The sequence below is a fragment of the Platalea leucorodia genome, assembly GCF_965183815.1.
Source record: "Platalea leucorodia genome assembly, chromosome: 32".
Lineage (NCBI taxonomy): Eukaryota > Metazoa > Chordata > Aves > Pelecaniformes > Threskiornithidae > Platalea > Platalea leucorodia.
The window spans coordinates 24,939-48,101 of NC_138854.1; the positions used below are offsets into that span (position 1 = coordinate 24,939).

The window sequence follows — 23,163 nt, forward strand, 5'->3', positions numbered from 1 at the left end:
CTGGGGGGTCTCTCTGGGGTCTGTGGCCCTGAAGAACCCTCCCACCGCTCTCCTTGACCCTCCCAGTGCCTCCCAGTACGCCCCAGTAGCTCCCAGTCCCCCCCTCGAGAGACCTCGCGGAGTCGGGGGCTGCAGCAAAAAGCGTTTAATCGGGGCCGGGCTCCGCCAGCGCCCCGAGGTGGCGCCGGGGGTCCCGGGGGTCCGGGGGTCCCCCTGCGGGCGGGGGATGGAGCCTATGGGTCCGGAGGCCCCTCCCCGGAGCCCGATGGCGGGGCCGGGGGGTCCGGAGGAGGAGCCCCCTTGAAGCCGGACGACGGAGCCGCCTCCCCGAAGCCGAGCAACGGCGCCGGGAGGTCGCCGAAGGCGTCCGTGGGCTCGCCCAGCGGATCCAGGTGGTCGCCAAAGTCCCCCCCGAACCCCGCCGCCAGCTCTTGGGGGTCGCCGCCGCTGGCCCCCAGGGACCCCCAGGAGGCTTCGAGGTCGGGGGTCTGGGGGCCATCGCCCTCCTCCTCCTCCTCGTCTTGGTTGGGCCAGTCCACGGCTCCGTCTCCGGGCCTGGGGGGCCACCGGGAGGATCGGTAGAGCCAGCCGTCGCTCTCGGGGGGCTGCGGCACGTAGTCGTGGCAGAGGGGCCCCCCCAGCGAGGGTCCGCAGGTCGCCCGGTAGCTGAACGCCAGGCGCCCGCTGCCGGGGAAGCAGACGACCTGCCGGTCCCCGCCGGCTTCCACCGGCTCCTCGCAGGCCCCCAACAGGTCGTCGTCCCACTTGTTGTCCTCGTCCCACACCTCCACCGTCAGCCGGGCGCCGGGGGGCAACGCCACCGTCCCCAGATCCAACCGGGCCCCCCACCACGGGTGGTTGTTGTTCCACACCGTGGCCGTCTGCACCCGCCGCCCCGCAAAAATCACCCGGACGTAGGCATCGGTCTTCGAAAAGTGGTCCCCCTGCCAGCCCTGCCCGCCCGCCACGAACACCGTCAACCGCGCCAGCCCCCGCTGCCGCGAGCAGCAGTCGGTGGTGACGACGGTGTTGGCGGAGCAGCCGCATTGGCAGGGCCTGACAAGATGGCCGCCGGCGCAGGCCCGGCTGCAGTTGACCCGCAAGGCCCGCTGGGCGATGTAATGGCCGATGGCGGCCCGCAGCGCCGCCCGCCGGGGCTCTCCCTGGGGCAGGAGGGTGTGGAGGGACCGGACGTTGGCCGCCACCAGCCCCGGGGTGGCGGGGAGGCCTCGCAGCCATCTTGTGTAGGCCTCAGCCTTGCCGTAGAGTAGGTCGCCATGTTGCTCGCCTCCTTCCACCTCCACCAGCCGCTCGTTGTAGACCTCGTTGAAGGAGGCGTTGGCTTCGTTGCTTTTCCGGGCCCGGTGGCACGCGGTGGACATGGCGCCGATTCTCCCGGCGCCTCCGCCGGCCGCCACCTCCACCCCCAAGCAGTCGGCCACTTCCTGGGTGTTGGTGCCCATCATGGCGGCCTGGCAGGAGCGGATGGCGGTGACAGCCCGCAGGCGCCCACCCAGCTGGGCCCCCCAGATGTAGTGGGTGCCGTAGGTGGCCAGCAGCTCCCTGTAGTCGTCCGCCGTGGCGGGGGTGAAGTGGGGGGGCAGGGCCCGCACGGCGCGGAGGAAGTGGGGGGACGGGCGGGTGTCGGGGGCGACCGAGGTCCTGGGGGGGGTAAAGGGTGCGGCGGTGAGACATGGCGGGGGGGTCTATGGGGTGTTGGGGGGGTCTATGGGGTGCTATGGGGGGGGTTGGATGGGTCTATGGGGTGACTGGGGGGGTCTATGGGGTGCTATGGGGTGACTGGGGGGGTCTATGGGGTGCTTTGGGGGGGGTTGGGGGGTCTATGGGGTGAGTGGGGGTCTACAGGGTGCTATGGGGCGGGTTGGATGGGTCTATGGGGTGCTATGGGGTGTCTAGGGGGGTCTATGGGGTGCTGGGGAGGCTCTATGGGGTGCTATGGGGGTGTTGGGTGGGGAGATGGGGTGCTGGGGGGGTCTATGGGGTGCTATGGGGTGCTGGATGGGTCTATGGGGTGACTGGGGGGTCTATGGGGTGCTGGGGGGGTCTATGGGGTGCTAAGGGGGTGTTGGGTGGGGAGATGGGGTGCTGGGGGGGTCTATGGGGTGCTATGGGGTGCTGGATGGGTTTATGGGGTGGCTGAGGGGTCTATGGGGTGCTATGGGGTGTCAGGAGGTCTATGGGGTGCTATGGGGTGCTGGATGGGTCTATGGGGTGGCTGAGGGGTCTATGGGGTGCTATGGGGTGTCAGGAGGTCTATGGGGTGCTGTGGGGGGGTTGGGTGGGTCTATGGGGTGCTATGCGGGGGTTGGGGGGTCTATGGGGTGTCGGGGGGTCTATGGGGTGCTATGCGGGGGTTGGGGGGTCTATGGGGTGTCGGGGGGTCTATGGGGTGCTGTGGGGGGGTTGGATGGGTCTATGGGGTGCTGTGGGGGGGTTGGGTGGGTCTATGGGGTACTGGGTGGGTCTATGGGGTGGCTGAGGGGTCTATGGGGTGCTATGGGGTGTCAGGAGGTCTATGGGGTGCTGTGGGGGGGTTGGGGGGTCTATGGGGTGTCAGGAGGTCTATGGGGTGCTGTGGGCTGCCTGGGGGTCGATGGGGTCCTGGGGGGATGGGGGCGGATTGAGGGACGGAGGGAAGGACAGAAGGACGCGGGGCCAAGGGAAGGAGGGAGAGAGGAGGCGGCCATGGAGGAGGAGATGATGGGGGAGACGAGATGGCGGAGGGAGAGGAGGGACAGAAGAGGGAGCAGAGGAGGGGGAGGAGGCCACGGAGGAGATGATGGAGGCGGTGAAGGGAGGAAGGAAGAGGCCATGGAGAAGGTGATGGAGGAGCTGGAGGAAGGACACAGGAGCTGGAGGAGACGGAGGAGCTGGAGGAGATGAAGATGGAGGAGGTGGAGGAGATGAAGATGGAGGAGGTGGAGGAGATGGAGATGGAGGAGCTGGAAGAGATGGAGATGATGGAGGAGCTGGAAGAGATGAAGATGGAGGAGATGAAGATGGAGAAGATGGAGGAGCTGAAGACGGAGGAGCTGGAAGAGATGGAGAAGATGGAGGAGATGAAGACGGAGGAGGTGGAGGAGATGGAGGAGACGAAGATGGAGGAGCTGAAGATGGAGGAGATGAAGATGGAGGAGCTGAAGATGGAGGAGGTGGAAGAGATGGAGACGGAGGAGATGAAGATGGAGAAGATGGAGGAGATGAAGATGGAGGAGCTGAAGATGGAGGAGACGAAGATGGAGGAGCTGAAGATGGAGGAGATGAAGATGGAGGAGCTGAAGATGGAGGAGATGAAGATGGAGGAGCTGAAGATGGAGGAGATGAAGATGGAGGAGCTGGAAGAGATGGAGACGGAGGAGATGAAGATGGAGAAGATGGAGGAGTTGAAGATGGAGGAGCTGAAGATGGAGGAGCTGAAGATGGAGGAGCTGAAGAGATGGAGGAGGTGGAGGAGATGGAGGAGGTGGAGGAGATGGAGGAGCTGAAGAGACGGAGGAGGTGGAGGAGATGGAGGAGGTGGAGGGACGGAGGAGGTGGAGGGATGGAGGAGCCGGAGGAGGCCAGAGAGGAGGCGGAGGAGGAGGAGGAGGAGGCGGAGGAGGCGGAGGGGGACCCACCAGTAGTGGACGCAGCGCATCTGCAGGCTGGCGAAGGCGTAGCGGTCCTCCCGCTGCCGCTGCAGCCCGAAGTCGGCCACCCGCGAGTGGGACCCGGCGACGGCCAGGGTCCCCTCCAGCCCCGGTTTCACCATCGCCCCCAGGCCCACCCGCCACCCCCGGGCCACCTCCTCCGTCCCGGCCACCACCGTCCCCAGCGCCCGGCCGCCCGTCGCCACCCGCATCCCCTGCCGGCACCGCCGCCCCGCCCGCCACGCCCCGACGCCCGCCGGCAGCCGGCGCGGTCGCCCCCCGTCCAGGGGGTTGGGGCAGAGCACGCAGCCGCCCCCCGCCGCCGCCGCCGCGGCGGGGACGTCCCCGACGGCCAGGACCTGGCCGCCGGCGGGGCTGAGGGTGGTGACGTCCAGGCCCCAGCCCAGGGCGTGGGTGCCGGGGGCCGGCGGGGCGGCGCAGGCGTCCCCCCGGGCGCGGTGGCACTGGGGGGTCGCCGGGGACCAGCGCTGGAGGGACAGCAGGGACAGGAGCCAGAGGCGGGCGAGGGGACGCCGAGGGGCGGCCATGGCCTGGGGGGAGAGGGGGAGCGGGTGGGCGCGGGGACACGGGGACATGGGGACACGGACGTGGCGGCGGGGACACGGGGATGGGGACGTGGTGGTGGGGACATGGGGATGGGGACGGGGACATGGTGGTGGGGACACGGGGATGGGGATGGGGACACGGGGACACGGGGACACGGACGTGGCGGCGGGGACACGGGGATGGGGATGGGGACGTGGTGGTGGGGACGTGGGGATGGGGACACGGGGACACGGGGACACGGATGTGGCGGCGGGGACACGGGGATGGGGACGGGGACGTGGTGGTGGGGACACGGGGATGGGGATGGGGACACGGGGACACGGGGACACGGACGTGGCGGCGGGGACACGGGGATGGGGATGGGGACGTGGTGGTGGGGACGTGGGGATGGGGACACGGGGACACGGGGACATGGGGACATGGGGACACGGGGACGGGGACGTGGTGGTGGGGACGTGGGGATGGGGATGGGGACACGGGGATGGGGACATGGGGACACGGGGACACGGATGTGGCGGCGGGGACACGGGGATGGGGACGGGGACGTGGGGATGGGGACGTGGGGATGGGGATGAGGACGTGGTGGTGGGGACGTGGGGATGGTGATGGGGACACGGGGACACGGGGACACGGACGTGGCGGTGGGGACATGGGGATGGGGACGGAGACGTGGTGGTGGGGACGTGGGGATGGGGACACAGGATGGGGACACGGGGATGGGGACATGGTGGTGAGGACACGGGGATGGGGACAGAGACGTGGCGGTGGGGACGTGGTGGTGGGGACGTGGGGACATGGTGGTGGGGACACGGGGATGGGGACACGGGGATGGGGACGGAGACGTGGTGGTGGGGACGTGGTGGTGGGGACGTGGTGGTGGGGACGTGGTGGGGACGTCGAGATGGGGACGTGGGCATGGGGACACAGGGACGGGGACATGAAAATGGGGATGGGGACGTGGTGGTGGGGACGTGGCGATGGTGATGGGGACACGGGGACACGGGGACATCAGGGATGGGGACGTGGTGGGGACGTGGCGATGGTGATGGGGACATGGAGACACGGGGACATCAGGGATGGGGACGTGGTGGGGACGTGGCGATGGTGATGGGGACATGGGGACACGGGGACATCAGGGATGGGGACGTGGGCATGGGGACGTGGTGGGGACGTGGGGACGGGGACACGGAGATGGGGACACGGGGACGAGGATGGGGATGCAGGGATGGGGACGTCGAGATGGGGACACGGGGACATGAAAATGGGGATGGGGACGTGGCGGTGGGGACAGGTGGGGACACGGGGACACGGGGACATCAGGGACGGGGACGTGGGGACATTGGGGACAGGGACACAGGGATGGGGACGTGGTGGGGACGTGGTGATGGTGATGGGGACATGGGGACATTGGGGATGGGGACGTGGTGGGGACGTGGCGATGGGGACAGGTGGGGACATGGGGACACGGGGACATTGGGGATGGGGACGTGGGGACACGGGGACATCGGGGGTGGGGACGTGGGGACATTGGGGACGGGGACACAGGGACGGGGACGTGGTGGGGACGTGGGGACGGGGACACGGGGACACGGGGGGTGGGGACACGGGGACGGGGGCGCGGTGGTGGGGACGTGGGGACGGGGACGGTGCCGAGAACACGGACGGGGGGGACAGACGGACACGGGGGGGGGGACAGCCGGACACGGGGGGGGGACAGCCGGACACGGGGGGGGGGACAGACGGACGGACAGACGGACGGGGGCCCCTACTCACCGGCAGCTGCGACTCCCGTGGGGACGCGGGGGAGGGGTGGGGGGACCCCGTCACATCCTCCCCCCCCCTTCCCCCCCCCCCCCCCGCGGCTTCACACCTCCCCCCCCGCCTCCCCCCCCCCCGGATGTGGGGCAGCACGTGGGGGGGGGGGGAGGGGCCACAGGGAGGCGGGGGAGGGGCCGGCTTTGGGGCGAAAAGTGCTTTATTTGGGGGGGCCCCGCCCCCACCTGAGGCACGTGGGGGGAGGTAGCGCAGAATCGGGCCCACGGGGGGGGGGCGCCCCTCCCCCCCCGTGGGAATTGACGTCATCCGGGACAGGAAGTGGGTCCCGGGCGGAGGGGGCGGGGCTTGAGGTGTGTGTGGGGGTAGTGTTGGCCAATGGGGGGGTGGGTGGAGCCATCGGGAGGCCCCGCCCACCCAACCCCGACGGGAGGTGACATCAGCGACCTGGCGGGGGAGGGGCAAAATGCCGGCCCAGTCACCCCCAGTTCAGACCAGTCACTCCCAGTTTGTCCCAGTAGCCCCCTCAGTCAATCCCAGTTCAGCCCAGTCACCCCCAGTTCAGACCAGTCACTCCCAGTTTGTCCCAGTAGCCCCCCCAGTCACTCCCAGTTCAGACCAGTAACTCCCAGTTTGTCCCAGTAGCCCCCCCAGTCAATCCCAGTTCAGACCAGTCACCCCCAGTTCAGACCAGTCACTCCCAGTTTGTCCCAGTAGCCCCCCCAGTCAATCCCAGTTCAGCCCAGTAACTCCCAGTTTGTCCCAGTAGCCCCCCCAGTCACCCCCAGTTCAGCCCAGTCACCCCCAGTTTGTCCCAGTAGCCCCCCCAGTCAATCCCAGTTCAGCCCAGTCACCCCCAGTTCAGACCAGTAACTCCCAGTTTGTCCCAGTAGCCCCCCCAGTCACCCCCAGTTCAGCCCAGTCACCCCCAGTTTGTCCCAGTAGCCCCCCCAGTCAATCCCAGTTCAGCCCAGTCACCCCCAGTTCAGACCAGTAACTCCCAGTTTGTCCCAGTAGCCCCCCCAGTCAATCCCAGTTCAGCCCAGTCACCCCCAGTTCAGACCAGTCACTCCCAGTTTGTCCCAGTAGCCCCCCCAGTCACTCCCAGTTCAGACCAGTAACTCCCAGTTTGTCCCAGTAGCCCCCCCAGTCAATCCCAGTTCAGCCCAGTCACCCCCAGTTCAGACCAGTCACTCCCAGTTTGTCCCAGTAGCCCCCCCAGTCACTCCCAGTTCAGACCAGTAACTCCCAGTTTGTCCCAGTAGCCCCCCCAGTCAATCCCAGTTCAGCCCAGTCACCCCCAGTTCAGACCAGTCACTCCCAGTTTGTCCCAGTAGCCCCCCCAGTCACTCCCAGTTCAGCCCAGTCACTCCCAGTTTGTCCCAGTAGCCCCCCCAGTCAATCCCAGTTCAGCCCAGTCACCCCCAGTTCAGACCAGTAACTCCCAGTTTGTCCCAGTAGCCCCCCCAGTCAATCCCAGTTCAGCCCAGTCACCCCCAGTTCAGACCAGTCACTCCCAGTTTGTCCCAGTAGCCCCCCCAGTCAATCCCAGTTCAGACCAGTCACCCCCAGTTCAGACCAGTCACTCCCAGTTTGTCCCAGTAGCCCCCCCAGTCACTCCCAGTTCAGACCAGTAACTCCCAGTTTGTCCCAGTAGCCCCCCCAGTCAATCCCAGTTCAGCCCAGTCACTCCCAGTTCAGACCAGTCACTCCCAGTTTGTCCCAGTAGCCCCCCCAGTCACTCCCAGTTCAGACCAGTAACTCCCAGTTTGTCCCAGTAGCCCCCCCAGTCACTCCCAGTTCAGCCCAGTCACTCCCAGTTCAGACCAGTCACTCCCAGTTTGTCCCAGTAGCCCCCCCAGTCAATCCCAGTTCAGCCCAGTCACCCCCAGTTCAGACCAGTCACTCCCAGTTTGTCCCAGTAGCCCCCCCAGTCACTCCCAGTTCAGACCAGTAACTCCCAGTTTGTCCCAGTAGCCCCCCCAGTCAATCCCAGTTCAGCCCAGTCACCCCCAGTTCAGACCAGTCACTCCCAGTTTGTCCCAGTAGCCCCCCCAGTCACTCCCAGTTCAGCCCAGTCACTCCCAGTTTGTCCCAGTAGCCCCCCCAGTCACTCCCAGTTCAGACCAGTAACTCCCAGTTTGTCCCAGTAGCCCCCCCAGTCAATCCCAGTTCAGCCCAGTCACCCCCAGTTCAGACCAGTAACTCCCAGTTTGTCCCAGTAGCCCCCCCAGTCAATCCCAGTTCAGCCCAGTCACCCCCAGTTCAGACCAGTCACTCCCAGTTTGTCCCAGTAGCCCCCCCAGTCAATCCCAGTTCAGACCAGTCACCCCCAGTTCAGACCAGTCACTCCCAGTTTGTCCCAGTAGCCCCCCCAGTCAATCCCAGTTCAGACCAGTAACTCCCAGTTTGTCCCAGTAGCCCCCCCAGTCAATCCCAGTTCAGCCCAGTCACTCCCAGTTCAGACCAGTCACTCCCAGTTTGTCCCAGTAGCCCCCCCAGTCACTCCCAGTTCAGACCAGTAACTCCCAGTTTGTCCCAGTAGCCCCCCCAGTCACTCCCAGTTCAGCCCAGTCACTCCCAGTTCAGACCAGTAACTCCCAGTTTGTCCCAGTAGCCCCCCCAGTCAATCCCAGTTCAGCCCAGTCACCCCCAGTTCAGACCAGTCACTCCCAGTTTGTCCCAGTAGCCCCCCCAGTCACTCCCAGTTCAGACCAGTAACTCCCAGTTTGTCCCAGTAGCCCCCCCAGTCAATCCCAGTTCAGCCCAGTCACCCCCAGTTCAGACCAGTCACTCCCAGTTTGTCCCAGTAGCCCCCCCAGTCACTCCCAGTTCAGCCCAGTCACTCCCAGTTTGTCCCAGTAGCCCCCCCAGTCACTCCCAGTTCAGACCAGTAACTCCCAGTTTGTCCCAGTAGCCCCCCCAGTCAATCCCAGTTCAGCCCAGTCACCCCCAGTTCAGACCAGTAACTCCCAGTTTGTCCCAGTAGCCCCCCCAGTCAATCCCAGTTCAGCCCAGTCACCCCCAGTTCAGACCAGTCACTCCCAGTTTGTCCCAGTAGCCCCCCCAGTCAATCCCAGTTCAGACCAGTCACCCCCAGTTCAGACCAGTCACTCCCAGTTTGTCCCAGTAGCCCCCCCAGTCACTCCCAGTTCAGACCAGTAACTCCCAGTTTGTCCCAGTAGCCCCCCCAGTCAATCCCAGTTCAGCCCAGTCACTCCCAGTTCAGACCAGTCACTCCCAGTTTGTCCCAGTAGCCCCCCCAGTCACTCCCAGTTCAGACCAGTAACTCCCAGTTTGTCCCAGTAGCCCCCCCAGTCACTCCCAGTTCAGCCCAGTCACTCCCAGTTCAGACCAGTAACTCCCAGTTTGTCCCAGTAGCCCCCCCAGTCAATCCCAGTTCAGCCCAGTCACCCCCAGTTCAGACCAGTCACTCCCAGTTTGTCCCAGTAGCCCCCCCAGTCACTCCCAGTTCAGACCAGTAACTCCCAGTTTGTCCCAGTAGCCCCCCCAGTCAATCCCAGTTCAGCCCAGTCACCCCCAGTTCAGACCAGTCACTCCCAGTTTGTCCCAGTAGCCCCCCCAGTCACTCCCAGTTCAGCCCAGTCACTCCCAGTTTGTCCCAGTAGCCCCCCCAGTCACTCCCAGTTCAGACCAGTAACTCCCAGTTTGTCCCAGTAGCCCCCCCAGTCAATCCCAGTTCAGCCCAGTCACCCCCAGTTCAGACCAGTAACTCCCAGTTTGTCCCAGTAGCCCCCCCAGTCAATCCCAGTTCAGCCCAGTCACCCCCAGTTCAGACCAGTCACTCCCAGTTTGTCCCAGTAGCCCCCCCAGTCAATCCCAGTTCAGACCAGTCACCCCCAGTTCAGACCAGTCACTCCCAGTTTGTCCCAGTAGCCCCCCCAGTCACTCCCAGTTCAGACCAGTAACTCCCAGTTTGTCCCAGTAGCCCCCCCAGTCAATCCCAGTTCAGCCCAGTCACTCCCAGTTCAGACCAGTCACTCCCAGTTTGTCCCAGTAGCCCCCCCAGTCACTCCCAGTTCAGACCAGTAACTCCCAGTTTGTCCCAGTAGCCCCCCCAGTCACTCCCAGTTCAGCCCAGTCACTCCCAGTTCAGACCAGTAACTCCCAGTTTGTCCCAGTAGCCCCCCCAGTCAATCCCAGTTCAGCCCAGTCACCCCCAGTTCAGACCAGTCACTCCCAGTTTGTCCCAGTAGCCCCCCCAGTCACTCCCAGTTCAGACCAGTAACTCCCAGTTTGTCCCAGTAGCCCCCCCAGTCAATCCCAGTTCAGCCCAGTCACCCCCAGTTCAGACCAGTCACTCCCAGTTTGTCCCAGTAGCCCCCCCAGTCACTCCCAGTTCAGCCCAGTCACTCCCAGTTTGTCCCAGTAGCCCCCCCAGTCACTCCCAGTTCAGACCAGTAACTCCCAGTTTGTCCCAGTAGCCCCCCCAGTCAATCCCAGTTCAGCCCAGTCACCCCCAGTTCAGACCAGTAACTCCCAGTTTGTCCCAGTAGCCCCCCCAGTCAATCCCAGTTCAGCCCAGTCACCCCCAGTTCAGACCAGTCACTCCCAGTTTGTCCCAGTAGCCCCCCCAGTCAATCCCAGTTCAGACCAGTCACCCCCAGTTCAGACCAGTCACTCCCAGTTTGTCCCAGTAGCCCCCCCAGTCACTCCCAGTTCAGACCAGTAACTCCCAGTTTGTCCCAGTAGCCCCCCCAGTCAATCCCAGTTCAGCCCAGTCACTCCCAGTTCAGACCAGTCACTCCCAGTTTGTCCCAGTAGCCCCCCCAGTCACTCCCAGTTCAGACCAGTAACTCCCAGTTTGTCCCAGTAGCCCCCCCAGTCACTCCCAGTTCAGCCCAGTCACTCCCAGTTCAGACCAGTAACTCCCAGTTTGTCCCAGTAGCCCCCCCAGTCAATCCCAGTTCAGCCCAGTCACCCCCAGTTCAGACCAGTCACTCCCAGTTTGTCCCAGTAGCCCCCCCAGTCACTCCCAGTTCAGACCAGTAACTCCCAGTTTGTCCCAGTAGCCCCCCCAGTCAATCCCAGTTCAGCCCAGTCACCCCCAGTTCAGACCAGTCACTCCCAGTTTGTCCCAGTAGCCCCCCCAGTCACTCCCAGTTCAGCCCAGTCACTCCCAGTTTGTCCCAGTAGCCCCCCCAGTCACTCCCAGTTCAGACCAGTAACTCCCAGTTTGTCCCAGTAGCCCCCCCAGTCAATCCCAGTTCAGCCCAGTCACCCCCAGTTCAGACCAGTAACTCCCAGTTTGTCCCAGTAGCCCCCCCAGTCAATCCCAGTTCAGCCCAGTCACCCCCAGTTCAGACCAGTCACTCCCAGTTTGTCCCAGTAGCCCCCCCAGTCAATCCCAGTTCAGACCAGTCACCCCCAGTTCAGACCAGTCACTCCCAGTTTGTCCCAGTAGCCCCCCCAGTCACTCCCAGTTCAGACCAGTAACTCCCAGTTTGTCCCAGTAGCCCCCCCAGTCAATCCCAGTTCAGCCCAGTCACTCCCAGTTCAGACCAGTCACTCCCAGTTTGTCCCAGTAGCCCCCCCAGTCACTCCCAGTTCAGACCAGTAACTCCCAGTTTGTCCCAGTAGCCCCCCCAGTCACTCCCAGTTCAGCCCAGTCACTCCCAGTTTGTCCCAGTAACCCCTCCAGTCACTCCCAGTTCAGCCTAGTCACTCCCAGTTCAGCTCAGTAGCTCCCAGTTTGTCCCAGTAACCCCCCCAGTCCCTCCCAGTCACTCCCAGTTCAGCCCAGTAACCGCCCTAGAGCCCCCCAGTCCCTCCCAGTTCGCCCAGTCCCACTCACCGGCCCCGGGAGCGGGCGGGGGGCGCTACCCCGTTGCCACGGTGGCGGCGATGATGGCGACGATGATGAGGACGGTGACGACGACGCAAGCGGCCACCAGCAGCTTTTTCTGTCGGGGAGGGGGGAGAGGAGCGGGGTCAGGGGGGGCGGGGACCCCCTGGGGACCCCCGGGGTCTGGGGGGGACAGGGACCCCCTGGGACCCCCGGGGTCTGGGGGGGACATGGGGACCCCCTGGGGTTTGGGGGGGGGACAGGGACCCCCATGGGGACCTGAGGGGTCTGGGGGGGGGACATGGGGACCCCCGGGGGTCTGGGGGGGACACGGGGACCCCCTGGGGACCCCCGGGGTCTGGGGGGGGGACAGGGACCCCCCGGGGTTGGGGGGGGGACAGGGACCCCCGTGGGGACCTGAGGGGTCTGGGGGGGGGACATGGGGACCCCCGGGGGTCTGGGGGGGACACGGGGACCCCCTGGGGACCCCCGGGGTCTGGGGGGGGGACAGGGACCCCCCGGGGTTGGGGGGGGGACAGGGACCCCCGTGGGGACCTGAGGGGTCTGGGGGGGGGGACATGGGGACCCCCTGGGGACCCCCCGGGGTCTGGGGGGGGGACAGGGACCCCCCGGGGTTGGGGGGGGGACAGGGACCCCCGTGGGGACCTGAGGGGTCTGGGGGGGGGGACATGGGGACCCCCTGGGGTTTGGGGGGGGGACATGGGGACCCCCTGGGGACCCCCGGGGTCTGGGGGGGGGACAGGGACCCCCCGGGGTTGGGGGGGGGACAGGGACCCCCGTGGGGACCTGAGGGGTCTGGGGGGGGGGGACATGGGGACCCCCAGGGGGACACTGAGGGGTCTGGGGGGGGACATTGGGACCCCCGGGGGTCTGGGGGGGACACAGGGACCCCCCGGGGGTTTGGGGGGGGACAGGGACCCCTGTGGGGACACTGAGGGGTCTGGGGGGGACATGGGGACCCCCCTGGGGACCTGAGGGGTCTGGGGGGGACATGGGGACCCCCCTGGGGACCCCCGGGTCGGGGGGGGGACAGGGACCCCCGTGGGGACCCCCCCGGGTCTGGGGGGGGACAGGGACCCCCATGGGGACCTGAGGGGTCTGGGGGGGACAGGGACCCCCCCCCGGGTCGGGGGGACGCCGTGGGACCTGCCGCGCCCCGCGCTGGCTGCGCCGCGCCGCCCCCAGGTGCTGCTGGCCCTTGCGCAGGGACGTCCCCGACTCCTGGATGTTCCTCTCGATCCGGTCGATCACCTCCCCCTGCACCAGTATGGACCAGTACGAACCAGTACGCCCCAGCACGAAGCCGCGCGCTCGGTACGGCCTGCCGCGGCAGTGCCCGACCCGCCCAGTGCCCCCCAGTCCCTCCCAGTGCCCCCCACTTCTCTCCAAGAGCAGCCCAATGTCCCGCGTCCCCCAGTTCCCTCCCAGTTCATCCCAGTGCCTCCCAGTTCCCTCCCAGTGACCCCCAGTCCCTCCCACTGCCCCCTAGTCCCCTCCCACTCCCCTTCCAGTGCCCCCCAGTCCCTCCCAGTGCCCTCCCAGTGCCCCCCAGTCCCCTCCCAGTGCTCCCCAGTCCCTCCCACTGCCCGCTAGTCCCCTCCCAGTACCTCCCAGTCCCTCCCACTGCCCCCTAGTCCCCTCCCAGTCCCCTCCCAGTGCCCCCCAGTCCCTCCCAGTGCTCCCTAGTGCCCTCCCAGTCCCCTCCCAGTGCCCCCCAGTCCCTCCCACTGCCCCCTAGTCCCCTCCCAGTGCCCTCCCAGTGCCCCCCAGTTCCCTCCCAGTGCCCCCTAGTCCCCTCCCAGTCCCCTCCCAGTGCCCCCCAGTCCCTCCCAGTGCTCCCTAGTGCCCTCCCAGTTCCCTCCCAGTGCCCCCCAGTCCCTCCCACTGCCCCCTAGTCCCCTCCCAGTGCCCTCCCAGTGCCCCCCAGTTCCCTCCCAGTGCTCCCTAGTGCCCTCCCAGTCCCCTCCCAGTGCCCCCCAGTGCCTCCCACTGCCCCCTAGTCCCCTCCCAGTCCCCTCCCAGTGCTCCCTAGTGCCCTCCCAGTCCCCTCCCAGTGCCCCCCAGTGCCCCCAGCACCCACCTGCCCCTCGATGGTGCTCCCCAGCAGGGTGAAGAGCTCCCCCAGCTCCCTCCCAGTGCCCCCCAGTCCCTCCCAGTGCCCCCCAGTCCCCTCCCAGTGCCCCCCAGTGCCCCCAGCACCCACCTGCCCCTCGATGGTGCTCCCCAGCAGGGTGAAGAGCTCCCCCAGCTCCCTCCCAGTGCCCCCCAGTCCCTCCCAGTGCCCCCCAGTCCCCTCCCAGTCCCCTCCCAGTGCCCCCCAGTGCCCCCAGCACCCACCTGCCCCTCGATGGTGCTCCCCAGCAGGGTGAAGAGCTCCCCCAGCTCCCTCCCAGTGCCCCTCCAGTCCATCCCAGTGCCCCCCAGTCCCCTCCCAGTCCCCTCCCAGTGCCCCCCAGTGCCCCCAGCACCCACCTGCCCCTCGATGGTGCTCCCCAGCAGGGTGAAGAGCTCCCCCAGCTCCCTCCCAGTGCCCCCCAGTCCATCCCAGTGCCCCCCAGTCCCCTCCCAGTGCCCCCCAGTGCCCCCAGCACCCACCTGCCCCTCGATGGTGCTCCCCAGCAGGGTGAAGAGCTCCCCCAGCTCCCTCCCAGTGCCCCCCAGTCCCTCCCAGTGCCCCCCAGTCCCCTCCCAGTCCCCTCCCAGTGCCCCCCAGTGCCCCCAGCACCCACCTGCCCCTCGATGGTGCTCCCCAGCAGGGTGAAGAGCTCCCCCAGCTCCCGCAGGCCCCTCTCCAGCCGCTGCAGCTCCTGGTGCCGCACCCCCACCTCCTCCAGCGCCGCCCGCGTCGCCTGCGTCGCCCCCAGCACCTGCCGCAGCACCCATGGGTGCCCCCATGGGCCACGGCCACCCGTGGGTGCCCCCACGGACCCCCCAGCACCCATGGGTGCCCCCATGGACCCCCAGTACCTATGGGTGCTCTCATGGACCACCAGCACCTATGGGTGCCCCCACGGACCCTCCAGCACCCATGGGTGCCCCCATGGACCCCCAGTACCTATGGGTGCTCTCATGGACCACCAGCACCTATGGGTGCCCCCACAGACCCCCAGCACCCATGGGTGCCCCCATGGACCCCCAGTACCTATGGGTGCCCCCATGGACCACAGCCCCCCATGGGTGCCCCCACAGACCCCCCAGCACCCATGGGTGCCCCCATGGACCCCCAGCACCCATGGGTGCTCTCATGGACCACCAGCACCTATGGGTGCTCCCACAGACCCCCCAGCACCCATGGGTGCCCCCATGGACCCCCAGCACCCCATGGGTGCCCCCACGGACCCCCAGTACCTATGGGTGCTCCCACGGACCCCCAGCACCTATGGGTGCCCCCACAGACCCCCCAGCACCCATGGGTGCCCCCACAGACCCCCCAGCATGGGTGCTATAGGGCACCTATGGGGTCTCTGGGCCCCCCCCAGCACCCATGGGTGCTATAGGGCACCTATGGGGTCTCTGCCCCCCCCCCCCAGCACCCATGGGTGCTATAGGGCACCTATGGGGTCTCTGGGCCCCCCCCCCAGCACCCATGGGTGCTATAGGGCACCTATGGGGTCTCTGGGCCCCCCCCAGCACCCATGGGGGCTATAGGGCACCTACGGGGTCTCTGCCCCCCCCCAGCACCCATGGGTGCTATAGGGCACCTATGGGGTCTCTGGGCCCCCCCCAGCACCCATGGGTGCCCCACTCACGTTAGAGATGAAGACCTCGCTCTGCCCCGTCTCCAGCATCTGCTCCAGCTCCTCCTCCGTCACCGAGGCGCTGCCGGCTGGGGGGGCCCAGGCGTCGGGGGGGGCCCAGGCGCCCGGGACCCCTCCCCAGGGCACCCAGGGGTTTGGGGACCCCCTCCCCAGGGCCCCCCGGCACCCAGGACCCCCTCCCCAGGGACCCAGGACCCCTCCCCAGGGCACCCAGGTGTTTGGGGACCCCTCCCCAGGGCACCCAGGCGCTTGGGGACCCCTCCCCAGGGACCCAGGTGTCTGAGGGGGACCCAGGTGTTTGGGGACCCCTCCCCAGGGCCCCCAGCATTGGGGACCCCTCCCCAGGGACCCAGGACCCCTCCCCAGGGCACCCACATGTTTGGGGACCCCTCCCCAGGGCACCCAGGTGTTTGGGGGGGACCCAGGTGCCCAGGACCCCTCCCCAGGCACCCAGGTGTTTGGGGCCCCCTCCCCAGCACCCTGGCGTTGGGACCCCTCCCCAAGGGACCCAGGCATTGGGGACCCCTCCCCAGGGCACCCAGGCGCTTGGGGACCCCCTCCCCAGGGCACCCAGGTGTTTGGGGACCCCTCCCCAGGGCACCCAGGTGTTTGGGGGGGACCCAGGTGCCCAGGACCCCTCCCCAGGCACCCAGGCATTGGGGACCCCTCCCCAGCGCCCTGGCGTTGGGACCCCTCCCCAGGGACCCAGGCACTGGGGCCCCCCCCCAGCCCCCCGGCCCTGGCCCCCCGCCCGCGGCGCGGCCCCCACCGATGTGGAGCTGGCGGCGGATGCGCTCCAGGCTGCGCTGGCGGTAGCGGGCCTGCGCCGCGTGGCAGCGCCCCGTCAGCCCCAGGAACTGCTGCGACAGCACCCCGTGCTGCGGGCGCCCGTCAGCCCCGCGGGGCCCCCGGGGCCCCAAACCCCCGGGGACCCCAACACCCCCCAGGGACCCCCAAATCCCCCCCAGGGACCCCAACCCCCCCAGGGACCCCAACACCCCCCCAGGGACCCCAAAACCCGGTTGGGGACCCCCAAATCCCTCCCCTGGGACCCCAAAATCCCACTTGGGGACCCTGAAACCTCCCTAGAGACCCCAAAAACTCACTTGGGGACCCCAAAACCCACCTGAGGGGCCCTGAAACCCCCCCGGGGACCCCCAAAACCCCCCCGGGGACCCCCAAATTCCACTTGGGGACCCCCAAAACCTCCCCAGGGCCCCCCAAATCCCCCCGGGGGACCCCCAAAACCTCCCCAGGGCCCCCCAAATCCCCCCGGGGGACCCCAACGCCCCCCAAGGGGATCCCAACCCCCCCGGGGATCCCCCCAGGACCCCTCAGGGCCCCCCCAAACCCGTCCCCCCCCACCTGGGTGCGCTTCACCCGGGCCCCGATGGTGTTTCGGTTCTCGTCCTCCTCTTCCTCCTTCCCTGGCTCCAGCGCTGGGGGGGACCCAGGCGTCCGGGGGGGACCCAGGCGTCCGGGAGACCCCCCCCCAAATACCCAGGGGTCCCAGGTGTCCGGGGGGGGGGGCACCCATGTGTTTAGGGGGGGACCCAGGGGGTGCAGGGGGGGTCCCAGGGATTTGGGAGGAGACCCAGGGGTCTGGGGGGGTCCCAGGGGTCTTGGGGGGTATCCAGGGGTCTGGGGGGGGGTCCCAGGGGTCCGGGGGGGGTCCCAGGGATTTGGGAGGACACCCAGGGGTCTGGGGGGGTCCCAGGGGTCTGGGGGGTCCTGGGGGGTGTCACAGGGGTCTGGGGGGGTCCCGGGGTCCGGGGGGGGGTCCCAGGGATTTGGGAGGACACCCAGGGGTCTGGGGGGGTCTCAGGGGTCTGGGGGGTCCTGGGGGGGGTCACAGGGGTCTGGGGGGGTCCCAGGGGTCTGGGGGGGGGTCCCAGGGGTTGAGGGGGTCCCAGGGGTGCAGGGGGGGTCCCAGGGATTTGGGAGGACACCCAGGGGTCTGTGGGGGTCCCAGGGGTCTGGGGGGTCCTGGGGGGGGTCCCAGGGGTCTGGGGGGGTCCCAGGGGGTCCCAGGGGTGCAAAGGGGGTCCCAGGGGTCGGGGGGGTCCTGGGGGGGGTCCCAGGGGTCGAGGAGTCCCAGGCGTCTGGGGGGTCCCGGGGGGGGGGGGGGGGGGTCCCAGGGGTCTGGGGGGTCCCGGGGGGGGGGTCCGAGGGGTCGGGGGGGTCCCGGGGTCCAGGGGGGGGCCCGGGGGGGGGGTCGGGGGGGGTCCCGGGGTCCCCACCTCGCAGGCGGGTGCGGATCTCCTGCGTCAGCTCCTGGATCTCATCCCGCAGCACCTGCAGGTCCCGCTTCAGCCCTGGGGGGGGCACAGGTCACCCCCGGAGCCCCTATAGCCCCCCCGGCCCCCTATACACCCCCAGAGCCCCTAGAGCCCCCCCCCCCGGCCCCCTATACACCCCCAGAGCCCCTATAGCCCCCCCGGCCCCCTATACACCCCCAGAGCCCCTATAGCCCCCCCCCGGCCCCCTGTACACCCCCAGAGCCCCTATAGCCCCCCCCCGGCCCCCTGTACAACCCCAGAGCCCCTATAGCCCCCCCCCGGCCCCCTGTACACCCCCAGAGCCCCTATAGCCGCCCCCCCTGGCCCCCTGTACACCCCCAGAGCCCCTATAGCCCCCCAGAGCCCCCCTTTGTACCCCCAGCACCCCTATAGACCCCCAGGACACCTATAGCCCCCCCATAGCCCCCTGAGACCCCCCCCTTTGGACCCCCAGCACCCCTATAGACCCCCAGACCACCTATAGCCCCCCCATAGCCCCCCCCCTTTGGACCCCCAGCGCCCCTATAGACCCCCAGACCACCTATAGCCCCCCCATAGCCCCCCCCCCCTTTGAACCCCCAGCACCCCTATAGACCCCCAGACCACCTATAGCCCCCCCATAGCCCCCCCCCCCTTTGGACCCCCAGCACCCCTATAGACCCCCAGACCACCTATAGCCCCCCCATCTCCCCTACAAGCCCCACAGCCCCCCATACCCCCCCCCAGCCCCCCCCAAGCCCCTCTAGCCCCTTAGGAGACCCCCCCGGACCCCCTATAGCCCCCTATAGCCCCCGTACCCTCGTCGGGCAGGGGGGTGCCCAGCACGGCCTCCTGCTGCTGCTCCAGCGCCTCCAGCTTCGCCTCCAGCGCCCGCAGCGCTGCCCGCACCCCCCGCGCCTGCGCACACGCTAACCACACGCTAAGGACACGCTAAGGGCACGCTAGGGGCACGCTGGGGCACGCTAGGGGCACGCAAAGGGAGCAGGGGGGGCTCCAGCCCCCCCCGCACCCCCTGCGCCTGCGCACACGCTAACCACACGCTAAGGGCACGCTAAGGGCACGCTAGGGGCACGCTGGGGCACGCTAGGGGCACGCAAAGGGAGCAGGGGGGGCTCCAGCCCCCCCCGCACCCCCTGCGCCTGCACACACGCTAACCACACGCTAAGGACACGCTAAGGGCTCGCTAGGGGCACGCTAGGGGCACGCAAAGGGCATGCAAAGGGGCACGCAAAGGGAGCGGGGGGGGGGCTCCAGCCCCCCCGCACCCCCCACACCTGCGCACACGCTAACCACACGCTAAGGACACGCTAAGGGCACGCTAGGGGCACGCAAAGGGCATGCAAAGGGAGCGGGGGGGGGGGCTCCAGCCCCCCCGCACCCCCTGCGCCTGCACACACGCTAACCACACGCTAAGGACACACTAACCACACGCTAAGGACACGCTAACCACACGCTAAGGGCACGCTAAGGGCACGCTAGGGGCACGCTGGGGCACGCTAGGGGCACGCTGGGGCACGCAAAGGGCATGCAAAGGGAGCGGGGGGGGGCTCCAGCCCCCCCGCACCCCCTGCACCCTGCAGCCCTGCCACGCACCCAGCACCGACATGCTAATTACACGCTAATTACATGCTAATTGCATGCTAATTACATGCTAGTGACATGGTAGGGCATGGTAACGGCACAGCAACGGGATGCAAACGAGGGGGGGGGGGGGCTCCAGGACCCGCCTGCGCGGCCCCGCAGTAACACCGACACGCTGACGACATCGCGACACGCTAATAACACGTTAATGACATGCCGAGGCATGCCGCTGTAAGGCCACGGCATGCTAATGACATGCTAATGACATGCTAATGACGTGCTAAGGGCAGGAGGGCCTCCAGCAGCCCCCTGCCCTGCGCATCCCCTGCCTGCGCACAGCATTAACACGCTAATAACAGGCAAGAGTATGCTAATGAGATGCTAATAAGATGCTAAGCCACGCTAATGCCCAGCCAGCGTATGCAAATGGCATGCTAATGACACGCTAAGCGCACGGGGGGCTTCTCCCTCGCCCGCACGTAGCGCTCACGTGCCAATAACGCAAGCCGGCATGCTAATGAGACGGCCAGCATGCTAATGAGATGCTAATGCTGTGCCGAGGCATTCCAATGCCAGGTTAGGGTATGCTAATTACGTGTTAATGACATGTTAATGAGACAGCGAGGCGAGGGGCTCCAGCGCCACCCCTTTGGTCTCTCCGCCCCCACGCAGGGTGCTGACACGTTAATGACATGCTAATGAGACACCAAGGCATGCTAATGAGATGCTAATGCTGTGTCTGATGCCAGGTTGGAATATGTTAATGATATGCTAATGAGACAACGACACGAGGGGCTCCAGCGCCACCCCTTTGGTCTCTCCGCCCCCACGCAGGGTGCTGACATGCTAATGAGACACCAAGGCATGCTAATGAGATGCTAATGAGATAGCAAGGCATGCCAATAAGACGATAAAATAGGCTAATGCCAGGCTGGAGTATGCTAATGATATGTTAATTATGCGTTAATGACGCGGGGGGGGCTCCCGCCCCCCCGGGCGTTTGCCCCCCTCCCCGCCCCGGCTAACGAGGCGCTAATCGCATGCAAATGAGATGCAAGCCCCGCCCGCCCGCGGGCCCCCACCTGCAGGAGGGTGTCGGCCCCGGGGGGGGCGGGGGGGCGCAGCCCCATCAGCGCCACGCGGTCCCGCTCTTCCTCCTCCTCCTCCTCCTCCTCCTCCTCCGCCACCGCCCCCGAGCCGCGCCCGCAGTCCTGGGGGGAGCGGGGGGGTCAGGGGGGGCCCCGACCCTCTGCTGGGGGGGGCTGGGGACCACCTGGGGGGGCCCCGACCCCTGCGTCCCATGGGGGGGGTCCCAGGCACTGGGGGGGGGGGTCCAGGACCCCTGGGTCCCATGGGGGGGGTCCCTGGGTCCCGTTTTGGGGGGGGGTCCCAGACCCCTGGGTCCCATGGGGGGGTCCCTGGACCCCGTTTTGGGGGGGTCCCTGAACTCCTGGGTCCTGTTTTGGGGGGGTCCAGGGCCCCTGGGTCCCATTTTGGGGGTCCCTGAACCCCGTTTTGGGGGTCCCCGGACCCCCGGGTCCCATGGGGGGGGTCCCAGGCACTGGGGGGGGTCCAGGACCCCTGGGTCCCATGGGGGGGGTCCCTGGGTCCCGTTTTGGGGGGGTCCCTGAACTCCTGGGTCCCGTTTTGGGGGGGTCCAGGGCCCCGGGTCCCATGGGGGGGGTCCCTGGACCCCGTTTTGGGGGGGGGTCCCAGACCCCCGGGTCCCATGGGGGGGTCCCTGGACCCCGTTTTGGGGGGGTCCCTGAACTCCTGGGTCCTGTTTTGGGGGGGTCCAGGGCCCCTGGGTCCCATTTTGGGGGTCCCTGAACCCCGTTTTGGGGGTCCCCGGACCCCCGGGTCCCATGGGGGGGGGTCCCAGACACCTGGGGGGGGTCCAGGACCCCTAAGTCCCGTGTTGGGGGTCCCTGGACCCCGTTTTGGGGTGTCCCTGAACTCCTGGGTCCCCTTTTGGGGGTCCCTGGACCCCATTTGGGGGCCCCTGAACTCCTGGGTCCCATGGGGGGGGGGTCCAAGACACTTGGGGGGGGTCCAGGACCCCTGGGTCCCGTTTTGGGGGGGGTCGAGGACCCCTGGGTCCCATTTTGGGCGTCCCTGGTCACCGTTTGGGGGGTCCCCAGACCCCTGGGTCCCATGGGGGGGGGGGTCCCAGACACTGGGGGGGGTCCAGGACCCCTGGGTCCCATTGTGGGGGTCCCCAGACCCCTGGGTCCCATGGGGGGGGGGTCCCAGACACCTGGGGGGGGTCCAGGACCCCTGGGTCCCACGGGGGGGGGGTCCCAGACACCTGGGGGGGTCCCCGGATCCCTGGGTCCCATTGTGGGGGGGGTCCCTGAACTCTGGGTCCCGTTTTAGGGTCCCAGGACCCCTGGGTCCCATTTTGGGGGTCCCTGGGTCCCGTTTTGGGGGTCCCCAGACCCCTGGGTCCCACGGGGGGGGGGGGTCCCAGACACTGGGGGGGGTCCAGGACCCCTGGGTCCCGTTTTTGGGGGTCTCCGGACCCCTGGGTCCCACGGGGGGGGGTCCCAGACACCTGGGGGGGGTCCCCGGACCCCTGGGTCCCATTGTGGGGGGGGTCCCTGAACTCCTGGGTCCCCTTTTGGGGGTCCCCGGACCCCTGGGTCCCACGGGGGGGGGGTCCCAGACACCTGGGGGGGTCCAGGACCCCTGGGTCCCACGGGGGGGGGGTCCCAGACACCTGGGGGGGTCCCCGGACCCCTGGGTCCCATTGTGGGGGGGGTCCCTGAACTCCTGGGTCCCCTTTTGGGGGTCCCCGGACCCCTGGGTCCCACGGGGGGGGGGGTCCCAGACACCTGGGGGGGTCCCCGGACCCCTGGGTCCCGGTTTTGGGGGGGTCCAGGGCCCCCGGGTCCCGTTTTCGGGGGGGGGGGGTCCCACCTGGTGGAGCTCTCGCGTGCGGTCCCGCATGGTGGCGCCCTTCGCTCTGGGGGCGGATGCGGAAACGGACGGGGAGGCGCTCTGCGCATGCGCGCAAGGAGGGGGGGGCGGGCGGCCATAGAGCGCGGCCGCTCTGGCCGCGGAGTCCTCCAAACCATAGAGAGCGGCCGCCAGCCTCAGGCTGGGGCGGTGGCGGGGGGGGAACCATAGAGAGGGGCCGAAAGAGAGACCGGAGCGCCGCCCGTTGAGCTCCGCCCCGGTCCTCCAAGGGTCGGGGGATGTCCCCCGGCGGACCCAGCCCCCCCAAAGGCTCCTGGGGGTCCGGGACTGCAAGGGGGGGGAGTGAGCGTGCAAGGGAGCGAGCGTGCAAGGGAGCGAGCGCGCGAGGCCCCGGGCAGGGACGGCGAGCGTGCGAGGGCTCGTGCAAGGCGCCGAGCGTGCGAGGGCTCACACAAGGAGCATCTGTGCGAGGGACCGAGCGTGCGAGGGCTCGTGCAAGGCGCCGAGCGTGCGAGGGCTCACACAAGGAGCATCTGTGCGAGGGACCGAGCGTGCGAGGGCTCGTGCAAGGCACCGAGCGTGCGAGGGCTCACACAAGGAGCATCTGTGCGAGGGACCGAGCGTGCGAGGGCTCACACAAGGAGCATCTGTGCGAGGGACCGAGCGTGCGAGGGCTCATGCAAGGCGCCGAGCGTGCGAGGGCTCACACAAGGAGCATCTGTGCGAGGGACCGAGCGTGCGAGGGCTCGTGCAAGGCGCCGAGCGTGCGAGGGCTCACACAAGGAGCATCTGTGCGAGGGACCGAGCGT

At 68.1% G+C, this 23,163-nt stretch overlaps 2 protein-coding genes across 5 annotated transcripts; both read right to left on the minus strand.

The window, feature by feature from the left end:
• Positions 1-233: 233 nt before the first annotated feature.
• PRF1 (perforin 1) lies at positions 234-6,041 on the minus strand (the record flags this gene model as incomplete). Its single annotated transcript, XM_082334292.1, has 3 exons — positions 5,991-6,041; positions 3,639-4,201; positions 234-1,662 (listed from the first exon to the last, which is right to left on the minus strand). Exons 2-3 carry the CDS (start codon positions 4,196-4,198, stop codon positions 234-236), a joined length of 1,989 nt encoding a protein of 662 aa, XP_082190418.1. The 5' UTR covers positions 4,199-4,201; positions 5,991-6,041.
• A 155-nt stretch (positions 6,042-6,196) lies between these two features.
• STX4 (syntaxin 4) lies at positions 6,197-22,398 on the minus strand. 4 transcript variants are annotated; one of them, XM_082334270.1, is made up of 11 exons: positions 22,355-22,398; positions 20,518-20,646; positions 18,652-18,751; positions 17,816-17,890; positions 16,941-17,014; positions 16,345-16,453; positions 15,567-15,643; positions 14,547-14,684; positions 12,964-13,074; positions 11,806-11,914; positions 6,197-6,437 (listed from the first exon to the last, which is right to left on the minus strand). In XM_082334270.1, exons 1-10 carry the CDS (start codon positions 22,382-22,384, stop codon positions 11,831-11,833), a joined length of 927 nt encoding a protein of 308 aa, XP_082190396.1. In that variant the 5' UTR covers positions 22,385-22,398; the 3' UTR covers positions 6,197-6,437; positions 11,806-11,830. The 4 variants fall into 4 exon arrangements, with proteins under 4 accessions (XP_082190396.1, XP_082190397.1, XP_082190395.1 ...); XM_082334271.1 differs by having other exon boundaries at positions 16,345-16,396; positions 18,652-18,784; XM_082334269.1 differs by having other exon boundaries at positions 16,345-16,432; positions 18,652-18,784.
• Positions 22,399-23,163: the final 765 nt, after the last annotated feature.

What these genes read in the sequence shown, in the direction of transcription:
- STX4 (XM_082334268.1), bottom strand. Translation starts at nt 22,384, where the DNA reads ATGCGGGACCGCACGCGAGAGCTCCACCAG. An exon ending in CACCCCCCTGCCCGACGAGG is followed by an intron (nt 17,891 to 18,651) that starts GTACGGGGGCTA and finishes TGCCCCCCCCAG; the next exon opens with GGCTGAAGCGGGACCTGCAG. An exon ending in GCGAGGTCTTCATCTCTAAC is followed by an intron (nt 14,685 to 15,566) that starts GTGAGTGGGGCA and finishes GTGCTGCGGCAG; the next exon opens with GTGCTGGGGGCGACGCAGGC.